This window comes from Micropterus dolomieu, linkage group LG17, assembly GCF_021292245.1.
Source record: "Micropterus dolomieu isolate WLL.071019.BEF.003 ecotype Adirondacks linkage group LG17, ASM2129224v1, whole genome shotgun sequence".
Taxonomy (NCBI): domain Eukaryota; kingdom Metazoa; phylum Chordata; class Actinopteri; order Centrarchiformes; family Centrarchidae; genus Micropterus; species Micropterus dolomieu.
This window is the reverse complement of record NC_060166.1, coordinates 18,541,601-18,568,404: the sequence shown is the minus strand read 5'-3', so window position 1 is coordinate 18,568,404 and position 26,804 is coordinate 18,541,601. Positions and strand designations below refer to the sequence as shown.

At 40.3% G+C, this 26,804-nt stretch overlaps 1 protein-coding gene across 4 annotated transcripts in view; it reads right to left on the bottom strand.

Moving 5' to 3' along the window:
- Positions 1 to 26,804, bottom strand: part of LOC123985743 (cGMP-dependent 3',5'-cyclic phosphodiesterase) — a 177,474-nt gene that overhangs the window by 37,886 nt on the left and 112,784 nt on the right. The window contains exon 1 of one of the 4 annotated variants that reach the window (XM_046073583.1): positions 24,714 to 24,813. The exons of the other annotated variants lie outside the window; for them this stretch is intronic. Within the exon in view, the coding sequence (XP_045929539.1) occupies positions 24,714 to 24,728 (15 nt within the window). The 5' untranslated portion in view covers positions 24,729 to 24,813. Of the gene's footprint in view, positions 1 to 24,713; positions 24,814 to 26,804 lie in introns of those variants that run through there. 4 annotated transcript variants of the gene reach the window in all.

Genomic DNA, 26,804 nt, shown 5'->3' with positions numbered 1-26,804 from the left:
TCACCATTCTCTATTTCAGTGCTGTTCATACTATGTCATTGTATATACTGTATACCAATACACCTACCTCAGGTCATAGGTCTTACTTATTTTTTCTGGCATCCTTTGCACTATGTTCCATCACACTGTGTACATGTGTACATGTATGCATGTATGTGTATGTGTACCTGTATATCATATTCACCTTCAACATGTACATAATGAGAATAATAGTTTACTCTTGCATCCTTTGCACTCTGATCACTGCACTATTTGTCAATATGTCTATATTGTTTTGTTCATAGTGTGTATGTTAGTGTTGTCTATACTGTAGTTTGTGTCTGATTTTATTTTATTATTATTTTATTATTGTGTTATGGTATTTTTGTATGAGTAAGCAGATCGTGAGCAATGTACAATCCTGAGTCGAATTCCTCGTATGTGTACACATACCTGGCAATAAAGCAGATTCTGGTTCTGAAAAGCAGAGAAGGTAATGGTCAGTCTATAAGTACAATGGTATGGAAAGGAGATTATAGTGAAGCAGGACATGGCTGTTGAAGAAGAAAATGCCAGCCTGTTAATAAATGTAGGTAAAGAAAAACAATAACACAGGGCAAAAGTTTACCCTTTAATTCCATCATTGTCCGGAACTACAGAAGTCATAAATCAGAGTTAATAGAAAGGAGTTGCCATTTGGAGTATAACTCCAGGAGGACAACTCACTGAATAGCTTAATTAAGTCTACGTGGAAAGAGTCGTAGCTAGCAGTATAAAGCAAAATCAGCTCTCTGTAATGTTGAGGAAATTTCCTATGGAGCAGAACTAGGATAATACTTTGCACATTCTTTGTAAGGTTTATTTTAGCCTGCTTTGGCTGCGTGGCGAGCTGGATTTTTTTGGGCACATAGAACATTAATTTGTATTCATTTATTATATGCTCTAGTATTTCAAACTGATTAAAACAAACTCATTTCCCACACCTATTTGACCCAGCTCTGCTAGTCGGGTCTCATGTTAACTGTATTTTTGCTCTCTAATGGTGATAGCATAGATGTATTTGGTGGTGCGGGATCAGCTCTCTGAGGGGCTCTTCATGTGAATCCAGAAACAGCATGTGAAAGGTTCAGCAGGAAGCAGATTTGAGCCCCTGAGGAGCACACCAGTGAGATATGGAATATGCATGAAGTAAGTAAAATGCTACTGCAAATATATTTGACAAACAAGGAGAAAAAACAGGAGGCAAGGGTGGTATAGTGGGGAAGCCACAACAACCAGTTAACAGACAACTACTGTCTTTTGTAGGACCTTAATTTGAGATGGGCTAGAAACAGCCTAGTTTCCTGCTCATATTTTATATCTGATAAGTTCCACTTACTAGAAAATCTTAAGCATCTCTAACCACATTTCATGACCTTCATCAACGGATGGAGTTTGCTCAAGTCAAGTATGTTATTTCTGTAGCCCAGAAATTTGCTTCAAAGTGCTCCAAAGTCTGTACAACATAAAATACCCTCTATCCTTAAACCCTCAATTCAGATAAATGAAAAAATACCCCCTAAAAACTGACACAAAAATGGGGGAAATTTAATGAGGAGCAACAGAAGAGGGACCCGTCTTCCAGGAAGAACAGACATGCGACAGATGTTGTGTGTACAGAGTACACAGAAATAACAATCAAAATCACAATATGGAGAAACAGCATGACAACAATGATAATTGTTATTTCCGTCTCCATTTTGTTATTATTATTCTTGTTGTTATTCAACCACTTTGGATGGCCTTGCAGGAAAAGGTGAATGACTGTTGTTTACTTGGATCAGATGCTGATCAGCCGATGTTACATGCATGACTCACGAGTCGTATTTTGGGGAAAACTAGCCATGACAATCAGAATAAAACACAGTGCTGTGTATTATTCCTCTTGTGCACTCTCATTCGTCTCCTGTGGAAGATCAAAACTGTAATCATTATCAAAGGAAATTATATACCTTTATATTCTTTCTCTGACCCTCTTCCTTCACCATCAATAAAGAATTCTGCCACTTTACCACAGCTACATGAAACATTGTTATTTTTAAAAGGACACACAACACCTTTGAAGTTTACTATCAGTAAAGTTTCTAACACAGGACTATCTAAAGACATGAGGACAAAATGTTCCAACAGATTATTCTGTGGTCATATGCTTTGATATGCCCTAAATTCTGTTGAGGATTAAAGACTCTAAATTAACATGTACTGAGAAAACCTATAAACCTGGTTAGCAAACATGACTGACATTGCTTAGTGGTTGATTGCACTCATGAAAGTATTGAAGGTAACATTCATTTGAGAATCAGATTTTAGATAAGCAAGTTAGCTGAATATTAATATTGTAAATTGTCCACATTAGATAAAGACCTATCTTAGCTAAAGACTCGACTGGGAGGATTAGTATAAGGAGCTAATTGGAGCCTTTAGGCTAACTCCTCTATTTCTTATCTCCTGTATTGTTCACAGAGCCGTCTGACTCCGTGAATCAAGCCAATCTGCATTGCAAAAGGTTTACTGCTCGACCTTGATCTAACAGCGAGAGGATGAAGGGTAATGACACCACACTTGCAGATGATTAAAGGCATCCTCCCTTGTGCCTATAGATTTTTATGTAACTATTTACATGCTGTAACAGGCAAATCACTAGCTTGCTCAATCCCTCACCTGCTGTATGTTCAACCATGGATGTTTCGGATGTTTAAGTCGATGAGGGACTTACTATTGGCTGTTCACTCTTTAACATTTGACTTAAGTGAATTACTGATGTGGATTGATTTTTGCCAGTTGTCTGTCAGTCGCTAAAGGGAGAGAGGAGTGAAGAGGGACAAATGTAAAGATTTAATCAGTTTGTCTGCCTGAGTGTCTGAGAAAAAGACAGACAGAGACGATACATACACACCTACACACAAACACAGCATGGCCAGGGGGAGGCTGTTAGTGTTGCAGTGGGTCCTGGTTGTTATTCCAACAGAGCTGGGTCTCCAGTAGCATCACTAACATACTGGAGACACATGCACTGTAGAATACAGCCAAGCCATGATGACAGGCCCCTGCCATGCACACATACACACATGCATGCGCATGACCACGCACACATACAATGTCCCAGTGATATTTCTCTCCCCCCCCCCCCCACACACACAAACACAAGTAGATAAAGAACAGGAGGCTAAAACAATAAAGTGATATGGCAAAGATAAGGCTGACCTATCACTGTGTGAAGAGCAAGAGAATCAGGTACATCATGGTGCTGCCGCTTAATTAACCAACCTCTGTGTGTGTGTGTGTGTGTGTGTGTGTGTGTGTGTGTGTGAAAAAGAGCGTGAGAAGAGGAGAGACAGGATTTTTCAAGAGTTTTTGAGTCTAGTTTTGAGCTGAAAGTTATTAAACTGAGACCAGCCAGAAGACCATAATTTATATCCTCAGCATGACTCAAGGGAGGCGGATGATAGACAGAAATTGTCAGAAACAGAAATATTTTAGACCTGAAAGAGCAAGTAAAAAGGCAGGAATTGGCAGACTAAACAGGGGAACCAAATCCCATAAAGACACAAAAAAAGAGGAGCAATGCAAGCGTTGAGGCAAGTTTGGAGAGAGACTAAGAAACATAGATACAACAGTGAAGAGGCCTCTACTCTCATTGTAATGATGGTCAGTGTATGTCTAATCTGTGCTTCATGGTTACTGCGCTCTAATATATCACAGATCTATAACGAGAAATGAATCATTCACATCACATTTTGTTTGGTGATATCATTAAGACTTCATTTTTTTTAATGAATGCCTCCGGCCAACTTTCAAATGAGCTCGTCTATAACAAATCCAACAAGATTGATTTGAGTCAGACCAACATGCTGTAACTTGAAAGAAATATTCTGGCAGGAATGAACGCCTCCTCACGTCAGTTTGAGGCCGTTTTAGAATCTCCAGAGACAACAGCAGACAGCTGCTCTCATCTGGTCTCATCAATTCTGCATTTTAATTAAAGTAGTTAGTATAAAAAAAAAGTGAATGTGAGAAGTAAAGCGCAGCAGATTTATAGTCTATAGTCTTATACTATACCTATGGGAATCTTCAAAAGTTAATCCTCAGTTATCATAATATAACCACCATTTTTCATACTCTTTCTTATTGTGTCTTAGTGTGTGTATTAAATTCTGTAATTGCAGTTTTATATGCAGGTTATCATTGGTGCTGACAGGGTAAGCCTTGCCTGAAAAATATGCAAATCTAATACATGGAGAGAAATATATATGATCTGTAAAACAGGTCGTCAAGTTAACTTTTGCTTCTTAACTTCCCTGCATTTAGATTTAGATTTCTTCTATTTTACTTTTAATCCTTTAAAGAGGTGGTATTATGCTCATTTTCAGGTTCAAAATCCTATTTAGAGGTTGTACCAGAACAGGTTTACATGGTTTAATTTTCAAAAAAACACCATATTTTTTGTCATACTGCACATTGCTGCAGCTCCTCTTTTCACCCTGTATTGAAGGCTTCGTTTTAGCTATGGAGTGATACATCTTATCTCTAAATGATCTTTGTTGAGAGTTGCACATGCGCAGTTCCTAGTTAAGGACTACTAGCCAATCAGAAGCAGAGAAGGACAGATCAGCGAAAGGCCAGTAATAGCCAATCAGAAGCAGAGAAAGGCGGGTCAGCCAAAAGACGGTAAACAGCTTTGATTCAGCTGTAGGCTACATGTTGCTGACCAACTTGGCAATATGGACTGGAGCAAGAGTTTCAGAGTGGTGAGTTATTAATCTGTAACAAAAGTGTCTTTAATCCATAAAGTTTTAACTGAGCTCTGTCTCTACATCACAGTAACAACTTCATGTCCATTGACTGCTTGGAGGGTAGGTAGTGCTTGGAAGGGAGAGGAGAGGTGTGCTGCAGCTCAGTGTTTTTCCACCGGTGTTTTTGAGGGCGTGTCAGACTAGTCACTCGGCAAGCATTATGACACGTATTTTCTTGTGACATCACAAGAAAGGGAAGTAAAGGCTGGACTACAAACGAGCTGTTTTCAGGCAGTTCAGAGCAGTGTTTTCTGTGGGAGATGGGAATTCCCTTTGGGGTGGACTTTGGGCTTTTTCACTTTGCAAACCTATTACATGCACAAAAAAGGTATATAACTCAATAAAGGGGAGGGAAAAAGTCACCAAGCATACTACCACCTCTTTAATATCCTATTTACGTATGTCTTTTTTATGCTGTCCTTTTATATTGCCTTGTGTTTCTTTTATATCTTGACATGATGCCTTCATGTCTTAATTAAAGCACTTCTAATGGCCTCATTGTTGAAAGGTACTACACAGGTACATTTGCCTTTTCTTGCCTTTATCTGTGCTTCTAAATTCAATTTCAGATGTAAAGGTATGCTACAACGTAGAGTTTCTGACCTCTAGTAGGAGGAATGTTTAGCATTTTAATTTTTTAAGATTGCTTGTGCACTAGGACACTCATGCACGTATCACATCAAGGTGATGTGATACATTTTGTTGATGGTTTTACTTAGTAGCTGAAATGTGCCAGTAAATCTTGAAATGCACCAATAAAGCCAAGGAAGAAGAAGACTACTCACAAGCAAACATGGTTTCACAGGGTACCTTTAAAACATGCTGAACTTATGTCACTAACATTTGTATAAATTTAGCATAGCACAACTGTTTCTGTCTCTGCATAGATTTATATGACAAGTTAACAATTAAACATTCTCATTGATGGTGAATTAATTAACTATCTCCAGCCAGCTTGTTCTGTGTGCAGCTGTTTGTTCCTGTTGACGAGTGTCTCTGTGAGTAAATGAAGGACTCTGCTGTGTGTTTAGACATGTCTAATGTCTCCTTTTGTTTCAGGCTGTGACTGAGCAGCATCAGCATCCTTTGTACTGTGTGACTGTCCTCTGTGATCGCCTCTGGTGGTCGTCGTTGTCTGTGGAGACTGAAGCGGCACTGATGTTCCCGCATCGGGTGTCATTCCTACAATTAGACTGATGACAACAATGACCACACTAACCAAGCTGATGATGATGCTCCTTCATCGAATCTGAATGCTCAACGCAGTGTTCTCTTTTACTGATGAATGTCATTTGTGCTTGCCTTGGTTTTCAATGTTTAATTTCTATTTGCTCACTAGAGGATTGCTGTGAAGCTTTTAACTGCATGTTGTGGTAATATTTTTATTTATTGTTTTAAACTGTTGTTATTTGCACACTTGGGTCACTGCATGTCATAGCCAGGGTTAGGGGTGAGAGGGCTGGGCTACTTAGAAATGCTAATTTGCCTGTGAGTTGTATTATACACTTTCTGAGCAAGTTTGAATGGAGAAAAAATAAGTTTTTTTGCCTTTGTGTCCAGTTTTTCAACAGAACTTAAATATATGTATACAGGCCCAATGGACGAAGAGAATCAGAATCAGAAGGAGCTTTATTGCCAAGTAGTGTTTTACACATACGAGGAATTTGCTGTGGTGATAAGGTGCTACACGTAGACAAACATACAGTCAACATTAATAAATGTGGAAATATATAAATATGGAATTGAAGAACAATGTTGCAGATATATACATGTGCATTATTCTATACAACAACATAAAAATATACAACAACATCAGAGATCAGTGTTTCAGAAAAATATAAACCATGTTAATAGGACATGACACCTTAGTTCTATTGTTATTCTTTATTTAAATTTGTAATAATAATGGCCAATAACAGCACGGTATAGAACTCGCTCTAACTGAGGTCCGACACTTTCATTGCTGCGCTCCATTGACTCTAATGCAAAGAGTTGTTTTCTAGCTTTTTTTGGCTGTATTTTTCTAAGATATGGTCAAAGCTGTTCCTGGGGCACTTGTAATAGTTACAGTCGCTACCCAGAGAGATTGATAGGTGAAGTATGATTTATTCTCTTTCCAAAACTTAAAATAAATCCAGAAAAATGTCGGCTATGGATTGTTCCTAATGTAATGTTAGTTAGCTAACACTAGCTAACTTCCTACTGAATGTAACTTAATAAAGCCCTACTGTTCTGCTTTCTAAAAAGCCATATTTTGAAAATAGTTTTTTTTAGATCTAAACTGATTATTCCCAGGAATGCACCACATCCTAAAATATATGTTCATATTGTAGTTGGAGACATTACTGTCATGTCCTCGCTTTAAAGACACCTCAAGTAAAAACTGGCTCAACTCACCCCGCTCTCCCCTTAATTTTGTGCTCAAAGTTGCAAAAATTGTTTAGTTGTTAAAACAGGATTGTGACGTATGACTATAGTAATTACAAAAATCACACGTCATTCTCCAAGCTTGCGCAGACGCACTGTCATGCCTCGTTAAAAACTGTCACGCCTCGTTAAATCAGAGCATCAAACCGATAAACGTCGTTGTGAGCTAGCTAACCAATTTATCATGTAATTTACTTAGAACTTACAGTAGGTATGTCTCTCTGTGTGTGATTATTGGTTTGTCTTTCTAGTTTAGTTAGCTAAGTTAACTTAGTTGTAGTTACGTGTAGTTAGCTAGTTATTGCAGAAAATTAGCTAATAACAGAGGGTCATCATTTTAGTTTTTAGTTTTCTCCTCTTGGTTTAGTGTGCTTTTCATTTTCATAATAATAATAATAATAATAATAATAATAATAACTTTGATTTATATAGCGCCTTTCACAAACCCAAGGTGAGAGGTGTGAGGCCAGGGGAGATTAAAGCCCATAGGCCTCAGTGAAGAGGTATGTTTTAAGCTGGGTTTTAAATTTTATTATAGAGGAGGCAGAGCAGATGGCAAGAGGAAGCTTGTTCCAGAGTGATGGTGCACTGACACAGAAGGCTCTGTCACCAAATGTCCGGAGCCTGGAATTAGGGACAGCAAGGAGGTCCTTGTCAGAGGACCGCAGGGACTGTGACTGAGTGTAGGGATGGAGTAGATCTGTGAGGTACTGAGGTGCAAGTCCATGGAGAGATTTGTACGTCAGTAGGAGGATTTTATATTTGATCTGGGAGTCAGTGGAGCTTCTTCAGGATGGGAGTGATGTGAAGTCCAAGTTTTGTGTGGGTGGGCATCCTAGCCGCAGAGGTCAGTAGCCTTGCTGGGCAGACCAAACAGGATACCGTTACAATAGTCAAGTCGGGAGGTGATGAAGGAGTGGATGAGGGTCTCAGCTACAGAGGTGGAGAGGAGTCTGGAGATGTTCTTAAGATGGTAAAAGGCAGTTTTAGTAGAGTTTTTGATGTGCTGTTGGAAGGAGAGAGTGGAGTCCATGATGACACCCAGGTTGCATACTTGAGGGGATGCAGAGATTGAGCAGCCATCCACGTCCAGTGTGATGTCACCAACCTTTTTGAGAAGTGACTGTGGGGCAAACACCATGAGTTCTGTTTTGTTTTTGTTCAGTTTGAGGAGTTTACTGTCCATCCAGTTCTTGATGTCCTTCAGGCAGTTAATAAGCGACACTGGTGGAAGGGGAGTAGATGACTTAGTACTGATGTAGAGCTGGGTGTAATCAGCGTAGCAGTGGAAGAGGGGTCCATGTTTCCGGATGATCATCCCAAGAGGTAGCATATAGATATTGAATAGTAGCGGGCCAAGCACCGATCCTTGAGGCACACCGTGTGATACTGGCACCAATTCAGAGCAGATGCCCTTATGGGTGATGTATTGTTGCATGTTGGTGAGGTAGGATTGAAACCAGGAATACACAGTACCAGTGAGTCCAATGAGTTCGGAGAGGTGAGTGAGAAGAATGGAGTGGGAGACTGTGTCGAAGGCTGCAGAGAGGTCGAGAAGAATTAAGATGTTGACATGGCCAGAGTCAGATGCCATGAGAAGGTCATTTGTGATTTTGATGAGGGCAGTTTCTGTGCTATGATGTGTCCTAAAACCAGATTGAAATGGCTCGTAGAGGTTGTGATGTAGCATATGATGGCTGAGTTGGGCAGCCACAGCTCTTTCCATTTGTGGCATTTGTGCTTGCGGTGTTGGAGGACAGATGACCGCATCGCACTTTCACCTGCCACCATCTTATATACAGTCTGCAACATGCATTTTACTGACGGCCGTTTTACCAATGCATCGGTGGAGGCATCCACCACACCCCCGCGGTAAAGTAAGCGCACCATAAAACGTAGTAGGAGTTATCGTATGCAGTGCGTAACAGGACCGTCGACTGTATGATTGATGATGATTGAACAGCTGATACACGCACATTAGTATCTATCAAAGTAATAGCTACTCCTGCCAGACAGTAAAGTGTCTGTTTGAGAAAGAACGTTAACCAAAAACGGCATTTAAAACTGGCTGGAGGGGGGCTTTAATGCTCAATTGTGATTTTTTTCCAAATCCGATTTTTTGTTTTTTGTTTGTTTGACAGTTCACATTATAGTTTAACTGTGGCCCACATCAGACTCCAGTCTCAACTGTCCGCACCCTGAAGGTGACCCATATGCGCAGAAGAATCACATGACGTCACACGCAGCACACACAGGCTACAGAAGAAAACACGGAGCAACAGAGGTTAGCTCCGGTCAGCTCGCGGGAGATTCCCGTTTTTCATTGTCCTCTCACGGGTCACATTTCTCCTGAATTATGACAAGTGTTCACAACTTTCTGTTCTTTTCTGGCGCTGGACAACGCAACTGCCTCACAACTCACTCCCTCCCCTCTCTCTCTCTCTCCCCACTGTGTCCGCTCGGAGAAGTAGCATGCACGTAACTCAGAAGAGCCCCGGTCTGGTGAATTTTAGGTATAAGAAAAGGAATTTGTAAGCAGATGATAGCGAGGTAGAGAAGGAAGAGAGCCACATGTTTAATTATGAACAGCTGCTCTACAGTGACGTCAAAGTCGCCTCAAATGTGACCTGAGTGTCCAGACAGAGGTTGCTTTTAAAAAGATCCGATCTGTATCAGATTTGGACCACATATGGAAGTGGCCCAATTCCAAACTGGAAAAGATCAGATTCCATGTGACTTGGCCTGTTCACACTGTCATAAAAAGATCAGATCTGAATAACATATGGACAAAAAAATAGGATTTGGGTCACATTGACCTGCAGTCTGAACGTAGCCTTTGAGTCAGTTTGAATTAGTTTGAGTTAGTTTGACAGCCTGAATACAGCCTTCAAATGTATAATGCAACTGCAAAACTGTGTGCTTTCTGAGATCGCTTTTTAAAACAAATTTGACAATATTTCTCCGGCGAGTGCAGTAACAGACAGTGGCAGAGCCGACAGTTTGTCGGACTTAGCAACAGTGCCTAAGGGGGACGGGGCTTAGTGAAGGGTCAATTCCCACAATGTTTTGGGGGATGCAATTAGGAAGTATAATGTTGTTGTGGAGTCAGTAAGTTAGCTGTGGGATACACATAGAGCCTTTTTTTTAGCCTGTATTTGTTTGCATTTCAGCAAATTTGCAACATAAAACTCAGGCACTGAGTTAAGTACAATTAGGTACTAGAAGTTCCTGTTAGCACTGTAACCATGAAAACAAAGTGAACAAACTGTTACTGAATTAATTTTGATAGTTAAAAATAAACTTCCAAAGTAAGATTATGATAGAGATATTGATATCTAACAGTATGTGTGTTCAGATTTTGCCTATTATAATATACAGTTATTACTTTTTACTGAAATCCCAGTCTCACGTCTGCGTTTTCCCTAATGCATGCTGAAGCGTGATGCAGTAAAATGCTAAGCACCTTGTCTAATCCAAATGGCTCTGATTGTCATCAGTTTTCACTCAGAGGGACTGGCCTCCTCTCAAATGTCAACAACTGCCAATCAGGTTGCTAAATATCATGGCCGCTCAAAAACTACCTTTTGATGATGCAACAGATGTGTTGTGTATGACAGAATGTATGATAGCACCTTTGTTAGAGACAATGATGCCTTAGCTCGCCTACTTTCTCTTGTTGCAGTAGAACTGCTGTAACGAGCTATTCAATGCCCAGGGCAGCAAAAAGGGAGACTGATGGGAGCACACTGGAGAAAAACACCAGTTCTTTCACACAATTTCGGGCAGGGTGGCCACAGTAATGGTCTTCATTCTTCATGCTCACCTTCTTTTTCATTTGTTCTCAACCCTTTTGCTCATCTGTATCTGATTCACGCTCTCCCTCTTTGTCTCTCTGTTCCCTGTAATGCTTTGCATAGTCTCACTATTCAGAATCTCTACCCCCGCCCCTTTCCCTCTGTCTCTTTGTCACCTGTCTGTTTCTCATTTGTCCCTTACATCTCATTATGCCTGTCTCTCTCTCTCCGCTGCAGGTGTTTGACAGTCACATGGCTGTTATTCTATTTTAATCTGACTCTTCTGTTCAGGAACAGACACCCACATGCTCTCGCCATTCTCTTGGCTCCTTTTCACTCTCTATTCACTTGGTTTTTTCTATCCTCCTCTTGGTTGTTACCCTGCTCAAACGTCTACTTTCAGCTCAGTTTCTCTGTATTCTAGCTTATGTTTTTCCTCCCTTGCTCTTATCATCTGCATCCTACTCTCCACATCAATCTTTCCATCTATCTATCTGCCAGTTGCACATTATCTACTTAACATGTTACTGTTATGGCATCACTAAAAGGTAAATCAATTAGTTAAACAGCTTCTGCCAAAAGGATTGTTTGCAGTACCAAGGACTAATGTCTTGTTCTGGCACAAAAACAATGGCTGGACTTTTTAAGACACGCTTTGACAAAGCAACAGCTATTGCTGCCTAGGAAACTGTTTGCGCAGTAGATGACCAAATTACCATGGATACAGATATCACAGTTGCCATGATGTTAACTATGCAGCACTTGATAATGTCACACGGCACAACTCCACTGGTAGTTTGTTACAGAGAAATTACTTTGAAAAGATGTTGTGGTAACATTTCATGTTACAGGTCAGTAATTTCATAATAACTTCCAGGGATGTTTCCTGTAAATGAAATAAAGACAATGTTCGGAGACATTTATGAGTGTAGTCTCACCTGGCTGTGGCTAGCAGTTTGTCAACAGTAGCCACAACAATGTACTAAACATGAGGTTATTATATTATATTGGGAAACAAAGTCTCAGCAGACCGGTTATAATGGGACAGATAGGCTGAGATGACCGGTTATAATATCATCTGAGATCATCAAGCAAAGAAGCTGAACCAAGAGCAGATTGTTGAGGACTTTGTGGCGCACGAGACTCACAGAATAACGTTTAGACAGGTGAGTACAACCACTGCGTTACCTAGCATTGTGTGTGTGCTACGCAGTGTGTAAAAACTGTGCAGCTCTCTTTACCTTAATATTTGTGTTTGTCGATGCAGCAGCTGTGGAGTTTATATTATTTATACAGCTCTGTGTTGTCTGCATTGGTGATGTTTCTTTCTGCTGCTCAAGTGGCAGTTTTTTTCATTTCTATAGCCTAATATTGCTTGTTGCACCCGCCATGGTGCCCATAGCTTTTTACTTATTGTTGGTCATATGGGGGGTGGCACGGTGGTGCAGTGGTGCCTCACAGCAAGAAGGTCGCGGGCTCAAACCCCGGCCTTTCTGTGTGGAGTTTGCATGTTCTCCCCGTGTCTGTGTGGGTTCTCTCTGGGTGCTCCGGCTTCCTCCCACCATCCAAAGACATGCAGGCTAGGTTGATTGGTGACCCTAAATTGGTGGCCCGATGTCAGCTGGGATTGGCTCCAGCCCCCCCGCGACCCTGTCGGCAGGCGGTTGACGATGGATGGATGGATGGATGGTCATATGGGTTTAATTGTCTCTTGTGGTTAATTACAGTGAGGCTATACAGAGGAAGGCAATATATTATAATTGATCAGTGGTATATAATAATATAAAATGTTTAATTATTATTAAAACAGAATCTTTCAATTTATTTTTCAGTTTCTGGTTGTTCAATGCCCCCCCAGTTGGGGCTGGTGGTTCACAAAACGTAGTTTAGTTTAAAGAAAAAGAAAGAGATAAAATGTACATTATTTATTAAATCAAATTGAAGGCAAAATAATTGCATTTCCAAGGAATATTAGGTTAGAAAATACATTTGCTCAATTTAACGCGACTTCTTGTATAAACCACGCCCACTTCTGATCTTCTATCTGAATACAGATAGCGATAATAACGTCTCTCTAAGCCAAGTGTGTAAATTGTAGTCAGGAAGATGAAGCTCCCCAACTTTAACAAAGTACTTACATGAACTCAAACCATGAATCATGTACCTAAACCTAACCAAACATCGATAATAACGCTGTCTCATCATAAAACTGTTTTCTTGCAATAGTTTTATGTTGAATTGTGTGTCTCCTCTTAGACAGATTTATTATTTTGGCATGTTTGGCTGATGTGCTGTGCCCTGACTAACATATGCTAGCATCTTATTATCATTAACTGTAAGTGTACCAATTGAACACAGTCTCAATTTGTCCTGTAATTATATCAAATTATAACTTTTGAAGAATTTGAAGTTACATATCTTTTTGCTTCTAGTAAATTATAGGAAACTATGGGACCTCTAAAGTCTCACAGATGTTGTTGAAGTTCCAAAACAAATTTGCATCATGTTTGTTTTATATTTGGTGCTGCACAAATTCAGCTTCTCAATTCCTTGCCGTTGTTGTCTCTGCTTTTTTATGTTTTCTCCAGCTTGAACAAGTTAGATCTAAAACCACTGGCTGTTGGTATCAGCCATGTTTGAAAATAGTTTCAGTGCTCGCAAATCTGTCTGAGATTCAGACTGAATCTACGTTATGTCACATCACTCATGGGGACATGGGGGGGGTTCAAAGCCACTAGAAGCCACCTATGGGATTTGGTTGGCAACAAGTAAAAGAGTCTCTTCTGAACCCGCCTTTAACTGTGAAGTGGGGTGATTAGAGTAAAACAGCTGTTACTTAGAAATTATACTAACAAATTATAGTAATACATATTAATGGCTTTCAGGTGACATAATATGACTGGAAAAACACTGTTAATGCCTATGCTGTTTTGGGACAACTAACCATAGATTTCTACTCACAAAGCCATCATTGCTACTAGTAATACATATGACAGGCAGTCGGCATGCTTAATAGAGGCTGGCATTAGTGTATTCACATTAATCTGCCAGCTAGACGATAACATTATATGCTCACAGCAAAATCTCCAGTAGCTCTCCACAATGGCTGCCAGGAGATTTTTGACGCAACTGTGAATTTTCCCTCCCTTGATGTCCATCCTTTGGTCTGTTAATTGTCAACACTGAGAACTCCAAATGCTTCTTCTGTGGACAAAAAACAGGAAGTCAGGAATATAGCACGCGCATGCAGAAAAAGGAAAGAGAGAGGTGTATTCCCAATGCTAACATGTTTACACACCTTTCACCCGACTCCAGCCTTCAGCTTAACATGTCACTGTGTGAAAGGCTGTGTGTGTATACGAGATCCTACTTCAAAGTGTACACCTGGGGCAGCTATTGCACATGAATGCAGCAAATTAAAAATGAAAATGTATTAAACTGAATTATAAACACGGTGTGATTAGTTCCCCCAAACACACAAAATGGAAATCTGCACAGGTGCAAGCTCACAAATACGATTTTAATGATTGAATAACTTGCAAAAACATGGAATACAAACACAAACACAAACATAAACACGGTTAGATGCAAAGAGCACACATATACTATATTAACACTCACACACCAACTTAGGTAAGCACATGCTGTCCAAGGTGAGGGGTGTGATTGATTTAAATGTTTTGTTGTACTGTCATGCACTCCTAATGAGATTCAGAGGCTTTGTGTGTGTATGTGTGCACTCTGTGTTTTTGTAAGTGTGTGTGTGTGTGTGTGTGTATGTGTGTGCATTATACCATTGTTTAGGGGTAGAATAAATTTCCTGTTAAAAATTCCAGGATGGACTCCCCTCAGAGAGCTTCCCTGTCTATCTGCTCAGGAAAACACACACACACACACACACACACACACACACACACACACACACTTACGGAGAGCAATACAATGCCTCAGTCTCCTGATGTTACCTCTAAATCTCCTTGACACTTTGCCCACCTCTCCTTTTCCTCATCTCCCGTCCCTTTACTCGACCCTCTCCTTTCTTATGACCTCTTTTCCTCTGCTGTGTCTTTCTCCTTTAAATAATTTTGGGTCACCCCGAGTAGTGTGTCTGTGTGTTTGACTCGGTAGGAGGGTCTCTGAAATAAAATGCCCTTTGTGATCTTCAAGTGTGTATCCACAAATCTTTTTACTAGCAAGGACCACAATCAACAGATATGATTAAATGATTTATTGATTAACGAACAGAAGATGTATGAAGCTTGCAGTAGCAAGACCAATGAATAGACATTAGAAAGCGTTGTGGGGAAGCTAGAATAGGGAAATCCGCCGTAGCGCCCGGGCACCACAGACCCCCATTTAACCCTATGGAGAGGAAGAGGAGATGAGGAGACTGGACAGAGAAAGGGGGGCAGGAGGGGTGCGAAGTGCGAGAGCGAAGAAGAGGACGTGTATTGTGTGGGTATTTATGGAAATGCCGGGAGTGATGTCATTGATGTGTGGTCCCGCTCCTGAAACTCTGCTGGTAGCACCACTTAAGGAATAATTTGATACTGTTTTCACATTTTCAAACAGGGTCAGTCCTGAAAAAGCATTATTTTTGAAAAATACGACACAGATACTGTTCATCATGAACTTTGATTTTTTTGATTACTCATGAATACCAGATGTAAAAACCAAATAAGCTTTAACATGATTGCTCAGTAACTGACAAGTGTGAAGGTTTGAGTTGTTGACAGGAAGTGTTTGTGAGGATGAGGGGTCTGGGGGTCTTTCCTGTTCATATGAAGCCATAAATCTTTGCTTCGCTAGTGTGTGTCCTGAAATAAGAACAAGGTTGCTGGATGAAAGTGTAGGATGAGGAGAGAAACTGGTAACTGAGAGTGTGAACATGTTAGAGGAGCGAGAATGGGTAAGTAGTAAATGAAGGTGACACGTCAACTTTCATCATTCATAACAGGGGACAAAGTAAATATTTTTCACAGGTGATTTCAAACCTCAGATCCTGTCTACCTGCTACATTGGACCCACACCAATTTGCCACAACAGGTTAACAGAAAAGGCTATCTCTACAGCACTCCACTCTGCCCTAACCCACCTGGACAGTCAGAATTCATTGACTTCAGTTCAGCATTTAACACTGTGCTCCCCTCCAAGCTCAGCCAGCTTCGTAAAGTTACTCATGAACCTCAACAGTTATAAAAAAGGAACCCCCTTCAGGCTCATTTTCAGTATCAACTCAGTGACCTACAGCATTATACATATACACTCACCAGCCACTTTATTAGGTACACCCATTCACTGCTAATCTACTGGGATTTTCATGCACAACCATCTCTAGGGTTTACAGAGAATGGTCTGAAAAAAATTATCCAGTGAATTGCAGTTGGGTGGACGGATGCCTTGTGGATGTCAGAGGTCAGAGGAGAATGGGCTGACTGGTTTGAGATTAGAGAACTCAAATAACCACTTGTTACAAAACATATTCAGAATACCGTCTCTGAATGCACAACACGTCGAACCATGAAGCAGATGGGCTACAAAGTCTTTGAGGAATGTTTCCAACACCTTGTTGAAAGCATGCCACAAAGAATTAAGCCACTTCTGAAGGCAAAAGAGGGTCCAAACCGGTACAAGCAAGGTGTACCTAATAAAGTGGCCAATGAGTGCCAAACATTTATCTACTGTCCTAGCCACTTTGTCGGCAACACCCCTCACCAAAACTCCATAGTCTTTGTGAACAAAGTCCGAGGATTGAAACTGGACCAAGATAAAACCATGGTGTCCCATGATGTGATCTCTTTGTTCACATGTGTTGAAACGTCTTCGAGTAACTTCAACCAAGCCTAGAGGGCCTTGACTCAAACTTCTTTGGATAACTATGACAGAGAAACTTACAGACATTGACATAGCATCTTCTAAGTTTATACAGGTGCTTATATTTACAATTCTGTTTGAAATTCACCTGGTTTGCATGTCTTTGAATACAAGCATTCAAAGGAAATTGGGAGAACATGAAAACTCCACAAAGAAAGGCCTACGAAACTCAGGACCTTTTTGCTGTAATTTGACTGTGCTAACTGTGAAGCCACCCACGCTAAAAACATCATATAAAATTCTTGTGAACAGTCAGGCGTGTGTGATATTCTTATACAATACAATAGAGAAACTAGTAATATTAATAATTTTATCAATTTATGCTTCAAGTCACCTACTGTCTTTTCCACAGCCACCACTTTATGTTTCTTTGTTGACTTTTTGTTGACTTTAATTGCAATAAACTATGTCTTGCAAATAACAGTGATGTTTTCCTCCTCTATGTTGCTTCCCTTGAGGCAGGGTCATAATAGCATATACATGGCATATCTTATACCTCTCAACACCCGACCGTAAAAACAGTATGTAATTTTCCTTTTGCAGTTCTAATAGAAATTGACAAAATGTTTAAAAAGAACTAAATCCACAAATGCACAGAACCACAGTGTCTCATTATACAGCGCTCCTGGCACTGGTACAACTCACGTATACCCTAGGTTAGGTTATGAAATACACCTTGCACTGTTTTGGTTGGCAAAGATTCAGAAAAATAATTATAACCCCGATAGCATGAACATAATATGGAACAAACCCAGAAACATTAATTACAAGCTGGCAAGATGGTTCTATTAATTGAAGTGAGCTAATTTGTTGCCACTCTGGTCTTTGGATAATTAAACAATGCCTGTGACATATGAGAAGACAGATTATTCAAACAAAAACATATATTGACTTATACCGTTGAATTCTTAAGTAGGGGGGTGTATTCAGTGCTTTTGTGTCCTTAACAAAGTCCTGTTTACCCAGCATTGCTTCCACTCTAAATAGTTCTCACACTCATATGGGTGGGTGTAATTATTTCAAGCAAGTTATTATGAACAAAGCAGTAGGGTGGCTCAGTGGTTTGCACTTTGAATATTCTGTGGTTTTGGCTCCCTGCCACAGTGAAACACAAGCAGACCAGGTGAACTGGAAACTCTGAGCTGACTGTAGGTTAGAATGTGTTATGTCTGTCTGTGTTTTTTCACCCTGCAATGGACTGGCAACCTGTCCAGGTTTTTTCTTTTCTTCATACTTTTATCTCATCATGTCAGGTCTTTGGTACTGGCTTGTTCTCCTGCCTCAGTCAGTCAACAATGACCTGGCTGCAGTTGCCGCCGGATGCTGCTGCCAGGCTTTTGACAAACACTCTTGCAGGTCCCACATCACCCATGACTGGCCTCTTTGGCTCCCAGTGAAATGCACATGATTTCAAAATCTTTTTCATTTCAACATGGTGAGGCTCTGACATTACATTTACAGAGTTAGACCTCACAGGGCCTGGGTGAAGTCCAACGTTGAAATAGCCATCAATAGTGATTGTATACTTGTAAATGTTATCTTAGCTGAACACTGACAACTCTCCTTTTCATAATTTTCATGCATTTATAGTCTTAGATTGGTACTATTTTATATGCTTTTTTTTATATTCTCACATATCCTCATACATTTTTACCCTTTAAATATCAGAATTTACAAAAATAAAATTTTTTACTGAGACTATTCAAACAGCAAAGAGGCTGCATGCCTGAGACAGAAGGATGTATTCATCCTTCATGTAATTATGATATTTTTTGTGGAAATCCTACACAAGCCTGTGAGGGACAATGTTAAATTCATTATTCACCAGCTGCTGTTTGAGGTGAAAAGATGAGCTGCTGCCAGTAATTACACAAAACAGTATTTTGTTTCATGAAAGCATTGTCCTTCACAGTCCATTATGTTTTCCACATTAAGTGTAGATGCCAACTCCCATTACTACTGACAACAACGTTTTGCCAATCTTCTGCTGCCCATGTATAACCTTTCATGAAGTGGTGAAGAAGAGGAGGAGAGCAGGATGAGGTCATGAAAGGTGGAGGTGATGGAGGAAGATGTAAAAATGTGAAGAGGAAGAGAAACAGGAGGGCGCAGCAAGACCTATTTCAAATGAGGCTAACTGTGTGCTGACAATGGGGCACCAAACACTCAATCAATACTCGCCCCAGAGGTCACACACACACACACACACACACACACGCACACACACACACACACACACACACACACACACACGCACACACACACACCCACACGACAGCACAACAGTGTGTAGTTACTGCCTGAGGCCATAATTCTGACTAAAGGATTCCTGCCACAGACAACGCAGACTGGACGGAAACCTGCTGTGGCAGAACATAAATTACTGATAAAACACACACACACATCTCAAACGATGTTAGATTATATATGGTGTGACAATGAAACAGCAAAGTGAAGAAACAGTTCATGTGAAGACTCTAGCTGAGCCAGGCGGCAAAACTGTGCGTTTGTTAAACTGATTTGATCATCACCAGGAAGAAATGCATCTGCTTTGTTAAGCCTGTCACATGTTCAATTTGTTCAGGTTCAATTTGAGAAGGAAACGGGAGACACTTGACAAACTGAAAATCTGACATTTAAATGCGCTCTGCTGACTAAATGGAAAAAGCTAAATATATTAAATGAAAATGAATTAAATGGAGCAGTCTACCATTTCAAACACTGACACACACACACACACACACTATGGCACAAAGCCCCTGGTGAGGTCCACTTAGCTGATTGGACAAGAAGTGACTGATAGGGAATTTAGTGATGGATGGCAGCTACTTCACACACACACACACACACACACACACACACACACACACACACACACACACACACACACACACATACGCAGACGCAAACCCAGGGAAATAATAAAAACCAATATTAATATTTGTTGTATCTTGCCCAAGGCTGCCTTATCAGGGACTTGCAGAAGTCTACTTTGAATTTCAAAATAACTAACTCCTGTATACGTGTGTGTGTTTGTGTGTTTGCGTGTATGTGTGTGTAGCAGTGACATTGTGTTAAATACAAGTTTCATTCAGAGAAGGCATACATAAATTATTCCTTGTGCCTGTCACAGTCGATCAGCGTGCTGCAGACATCAGCAGAAACGCACATTTTATAACATGAAACACCTGCACACATGTGACACATACATTTCCAAGCGCATTTGACCATGTGAATGCTGGAAAGATGCTTCTTTTTTTGTACAAACTATTAGGCTGCTGAAATTGCATTTTTATGTTTTTGACAAGAGGTGACAAAGAAGGCACAAACAGAAAATAAACATATCATCATCTATTTTTAAAAGCTGCTTTAGCAATAACAATTTGATACTGAGCATATCTGCTGCGAGCGGAAGTGCGTTATATTTTGACCACATTTTACAAGTCCTAACGCTCCCTTTGTGCGTGTAGTGATAGTGTGTGTGTGTGGTGTGTTTTTTCTGAGTGGGTACAGTCAAATACAGAGATTATAGTCAGGCCATTAATTCTCCACCACAAACATACTCACACAGACTCAAGGTCGACCATTCGAACCCTGCTATCATAGCCGTGTTTCTTACCTCTGTTAACACCAGTTTGGTGTGTGTGTGTATGTGTGTGTCAGAGATGCTCACAAGTCTTTGAGCTAGAGTCCAAGTCAAGTCTCAAGTCTTTGAGCTAGAGTCCAAGTCAAGTCTCAAGTCTGTGAGCTAGAGTCCAAGTCAAGTCTCAAGTCTGTGAGCTAGAGTCCAAGTCAAGTCTCAAATCTCTGAGCAAGAGTCCAAGTCAAGTCTCAAGTCTCTCGTGGTTATTACGAATGCTGTATCACCTGCTGCGTTCAATCCAGGTTGCTTAGAAAACTGCACAGCTATAGGGAATTCTGTAACTGTAACCTGCTTTTCATTTACAGAGCACAACCATGTAATGTGCAATGCAATAATTGACGGCTTATTAAATTAATTAAATACTGTAAGTCAAAACACTCCCCAGACTCTTAAACCCAGTGTAACGTTAACTAAATAAAACTGTGACGTTGCATAATCAACAATAAACCTGCAACCTGTTTTTAACTTACAGAGCACAACCATGTAGCCTAATGTACAATGCGTCTACAATTAATTACAGCTTATAAACTACTGTAACTCAACAAACCCTGTTGACTCTCAAACCCAGTGTAAAGTTAACTAAATAAAACTGTAAAGTTCCATGGTCAACAATAAAGCTGTAACCTGTTTTTAACTTACAGAGCACAACCATGTAATGTGCAATGCAGTTAGCTTAAACTACTGTAAGTCAACACATCCCCACTCTCAAACCAGTGTAATGTTATAACTAAATAAAACTGTAAGGTTACATGATCAACAATAAATCTGTAACCTCTTTTCAATAATTAAGGTGATGGCAGCCAGCGGGAGTAAATAATTACGTTAATCGACCACCACAAGTTTGGCAAGTAAACAAACGCTCATTCATCTTTTCATAACTAACGACAGTCGGAGTAAACCTCCTGTAGGTCGTAGCTGAAGCAAGAAGCAAGCTAACGTTAGATGTCCAATGCTGAGCTAAACATGTTAACTTACCTCAGGTTACTAACCTATTTGCGTTCAGCGCGTCTTTGTTTGAGCCTTGTTGTAGGAAATTTTAAAGCCAAAGTTTATAATGAATGGCACAGCAGCTGCCGGTGTTTGTTGTCCTCTCTCACATGCGGCTGTGCGCAGCAGATGCTACGTGTTACGTGGGCAGGTTATAGGTAACGCAGGGAGGGGAATAACAGCAAGCTCATCAGACGTTTCCTAAAAATAAACATTGTTCACAAGTCCCATACCTCGAATCCAAGTCAAGTCTGAAGTCTTTTGAGGACGAGTCTCAAGTCGAGTCTGAAGTCACTGTGTTAGGGACTTAAGTCGCACTCGAGTCCAAGTCTCTAACTCGAGTCCCCATCTATGGTGTGTGTGTTAACCCAGTGCTTGAACTGCATATATTGTCTGCAGGCACAGTGAGGTTTGAAGAGTGACTGCACAGCCAATTTCACACATTTGTGTCAGAAGTGTGTATTTTGTGTGCCTCTGTGCAAGATTCACAGGGGTCTTTTGCAAAGTCTGTAAATACATGTGAGGATAAGTAATTACAATATGCTACTATGCTCATTACACACACACACACACACACACACACACAAAGGCACACATGTACATGAAAACAACAACTCCTGATGGAAATATATACACATACTAGAAAGGAAGGATGGAACAGTATGACACTCAAATCCTAACCCTACCTGAATCTTAACCTCAACTGTAATCAATGCATCAATAAGACTGATTGAAGTCAATAGTGCAGATGCAGCAACAGGAAGAGACGACAGAGGAAGAAAGACTGAAAGGAAAAGGGAATGGGAAGAGCAAGAGAAAGACAGATGAGAAGCAGGTGGAGAGATTAGGAGACATGAAACAAGAGACGAGGTGAAAATAGATGGGGATGACGTGATTGATAGTTGGCGGACAATGGGAGAGAAAAATAAAAGCAAAGAAAGATTGTGTGGGGTAGGGGTCGATGTAAATTATAAAGACAGATGAGGGAGGGACATGGACTGACGGAAACATGGGATTAGAATGTATGGCAGGTTCAGGTGGATCAAACTGGGCTGGAAAAGTTTAGGGCAGGGGTCCTGCCCGCTGTCCGATTTTTAATTTTTTAAAATATACAAGCATATAGTGTCACACATAACACACACACACACACACACCACTCAGCTCAGGGAATATCTATGGTGGCACAGGTCAGTGTCCCTACTTGTTTGAATCTGGCCACCACTTGTGGTCACCCCAGTTTCATCAACATTCCATATGTCTCCTGGTCCAAACTCATATTTCTGTTACTCTTTTCTCTGTTGAGCTACTTGCCCTAGCAAGGCAAGATTCTCAGCAATATCATTGTGTGCCACTTTAGTAAGCCTGTAAACCATTCTTTGCTGGCGTTTTTGTTTTCTGCCCACTTCGGCGTGCACTTCAGCTTGTGTGCCAAATCTTACGTGTTCTTCTTCCATGTATACACCAACTACTGTTCTTCCAGGTATAAATTGTGTCATAAAGCGAAACACAAGATAGAAGGACAGTAAAAGCGGTCGGTGAGATAAATGATTGCGAGATAAATGACTAAAGAATAATGGCTGTAGGTAGTGAGAGAAGAATGTGCACCAGTAGAGGTGAGATGACCTGCAGTGGGACATTTTCTGTAAGTCTGAACATCCTGAACTGACCTCTTGCACTAATATCTAGTGGAAGAGAATTACAATTATGTTAATGTAGGAAAGATGTGAACCTTGTGTTAACCCTGTGACACTAACATTTTGTTGAAAGAGACAAGGATGTCTAAGAAGAGAACATGAAGCAGCCAATTACAACATTAGAATGATAGAAGCTTACAACTGTAAAGTACTATGCCTAGCATTTACTGAGAAATACTACCACGTGTTTACTGCAGCTACAACTACTCCGTACTGTCTCTACGCCAAATGTAATTGTATTTTTTAACTTAAGTAGCACTTCATAATAAATCATATTAAAGTGCAATCAGTAATATCTGGCAAGAGTTGCTGATCAGTCATGGTTACTCCTCTGCTTACTTCTGCAGCTACTGAGATTTCAAGGTTTTCAAACAGACCGAGCCAGAGCTCTGATCTCCCAGGCCCCTTGATTTATCCACTGGGCACCATTGTTTGCACAATGCAAGTGGACATCAGTACAGCTTTTGAAAGGTAAAAGAAGCTTCAGAAACATTTGATAGTGATGTAAAAGTAGAATTACTTTTGTTCAGGAGGTCAGGCTAAGACAGCCACATAAACTAATGTATTTTGCTGATGCAGCTTAGCAAACATCAGCTCACCATGGTCGCACCAGTGATATACTCACTGCGCTTTAATCTTGCCAGCTGTCTGTCACTTTAAACATGGATAAAAAAACAAACATATATGTAACTTTGAATATGAAGCATGACAGCTTTAACTTTACTGCTAACTCAACTGAGTCAGTTTGTACCGGGAGGTGGTGCTGATATTTCTAGTGTAAAACTTGATGATGTTTGTTGATATAAAAATACTGTGATGATGTATATCCTAAGACCTTATCTCAGCGGGTGCTGTGTGACGTATATGAGTCAAATTTAAAATTTCTAAGCAAAATTGACTTTGCTCATGTTGTAGTTTCTCACTGAGCCACATCTTACTTATGGCATATAAGTCGTACAGCAGGAATCGCTGTTATACTCACGTGTGTGTGTGTGTGTGTGTGTGTGTTGGGGGCATCTCTCCTCCAGTCCAGCTGGTATGTGACAGTGCTGCCATGGCAACAGAGCAAAGCCGCCACAGCCAAAATGTCTGTTAGCGGACTTGTAGATATGGCTGTCCTTCTGTCCACCTCTTTTTTTTGGGTCTATCTCTCAGTTTATCTGTCTATTTCTGTCTGTGTGATAATCTATTAATCTGAGATCTATTAATCTGCCCATCTGTTGATCTGACTACCCTTCTGTCAGACCCTCGATCAATCTTCCTGTTCATCAGCCTGTTTATTGATCCATCCTCCCCCTGTCGCTCTATCAATCTTCCTGTTTATCTCCAATCTTTTGCTTCTTTATCCAATTTTATTGTCCAAATTCCTGTGTATCTAATGTTGTATGTTCCACAGGTGAGAACAAAAGCATGTCTCTCTCTATCTCTTACATAAATGACCTTCAGTGTTGTGATACAGTGAGTATCTGCAATATTCTCTTACCTTAAAGAGGAACATTCAACAGCATCAACAAGTGGGGGAGGGACATAAATGGGAGAGAGAGAAAGAGAAAAAATACTTATTATTAAAGAATTGTTAACAATTAAACAACATGCAAAAATCTGCTGTTTTCTGTCATTATGTTGCAGCATCTCTTTGGTGTGACGCAAGTTTTGGATCTCAGTCTCTTGTGGAGATTTTACCAATGTAAATTGGACAAACATTTTAGTTTTATCTGCAATAGGCAGATACATAGACAAACATCTTTTTATTTCATAAAAATAACCTACATAAGAAAAAGACTTAATGTAACTGATTCATTTTAAAAATGTATTCTGGCACACAACATGAGTTAAGATAGACTCTTTAAAACATAAGACAAGCTATGACAGAAGATAAGTCAGGGACACTTATTTTAAGTCAGGACCCATAGTTAACATGTCACATAAACAACATGACACCCCCCCCCCCCCAAAAAAAAGCTAAAGGTTTTATTGCAAGGTCAAAGGTGACAGAGCAGTACTGATGACAAGGTCAACATGTCATCACACACACTTCCACATTGGGGGTAACGCCTCCCGCTTCCCTTTGACCTCAAGACACGCTTGCATGCCTGCACACTGTATAAACACACTCTCTCTCACACACACACACACACACTCTCTGTATAAACAGCTGTGTAGGTAATTATGCTCTGCGTGTGAATATGTGATTAGGTGGTAATTATCATTATCAAGCCAAACGTGGGCACATAATACTGAAAAACCACAGATTTCGGTCATCTGCGTATGTGTGTGTGTGTGTGTGGGTGTGTACCTAGATATATGTGTTTGTGTGTGTTTCTAAATGTGTAATGTCCATGTGCATGCATACTGTTGCATTTATAATATACCAATGTATTTGAGCAGTTCTTTTTGTATGTGTTTGAGCGCCTGTGTGTGTGTGCCTATTGCTTCACTTTCACGTTTTTTGATTGTCTCACTGCTTCATCGTCTAAAGACTGTGTGTGTGTGTGTGTTTGTGTACTCCTCTACAGAAAACTCAATATGGCAGGGTCAGCTCTGCAGAAAATGGTCCATTGAGCAGCAATTGTATTCTGCTGCCAAGGACTCTCTGCTTGACTCTTGCCTTTTCTATGGAGCTTTACGTAAAATCGCTGAGCCCACACACACACACACACACACACACACACACACTTGTGGAAGAGAGGATAAAGGGAGAGACTGAGAGCAAGAGTGGAGGAGGTGTGACTAATCTTCTCTTCCTCTGTTTAGAAAGACTGGAAGAGATGAGCGCGAGCTGTAAAATCATTTTGACGGGCAGGATTAAGACACACACACACATACAGAGGTATGTTCTCTTTGTTACACCCACACAAGATGACATCGCTCATATATGACAAGCCAAAGTCAGATTTTCTCTCTCACATATATTCTAACATACTTGCACACATATATGCTCACAAGTACCTACGCAAACAAATATAAAAGGCCTCTTTACACCAGGCATTCACATGCACCTCCTTTCCAGATTGTGTCTACATCTGATGCTGCAGGATTAAATTTACATCTGCCATGGGAATCAGATTTTCTCTCGCCATAATGCAGTTTGTCACATCGTCACTTCCCCTTGCAATAATAACACCTCTGAAGATGTCATTAGATTCATGTTTCAAACCTAGTCTGGCACAGCATCAGAATAATGTTCTCCATGTAAATGTGGGTTAATGAAAGCTCAGTTGAACCAGTTAAACTGAATACATTTGAAGACTGAATCTAACCAAGCAGAACACACAACACTTGGCCCTTTTTGGCTGACAGCAGCAGCTCTTTAAATTCAAACCGCTGATGCTGCAAACTGGACTGAATGGATGCATTTCAGTAATTATTTGGTAAAGACAGGTTGTGATGAGTTCAGAGTTAAACAACCTTTAAAAAAAGAAATGTGAGATAAAGAAATGACACAAATGTTTACAAGAATTAAGTCCGATACATACACATACACATATACGATACATAGCTTTAAAGGTGAACTCTTGACTTCCCCCTTCAATTTACTTAATTAAAAAAATAAAGTCCACACTATATGACACCA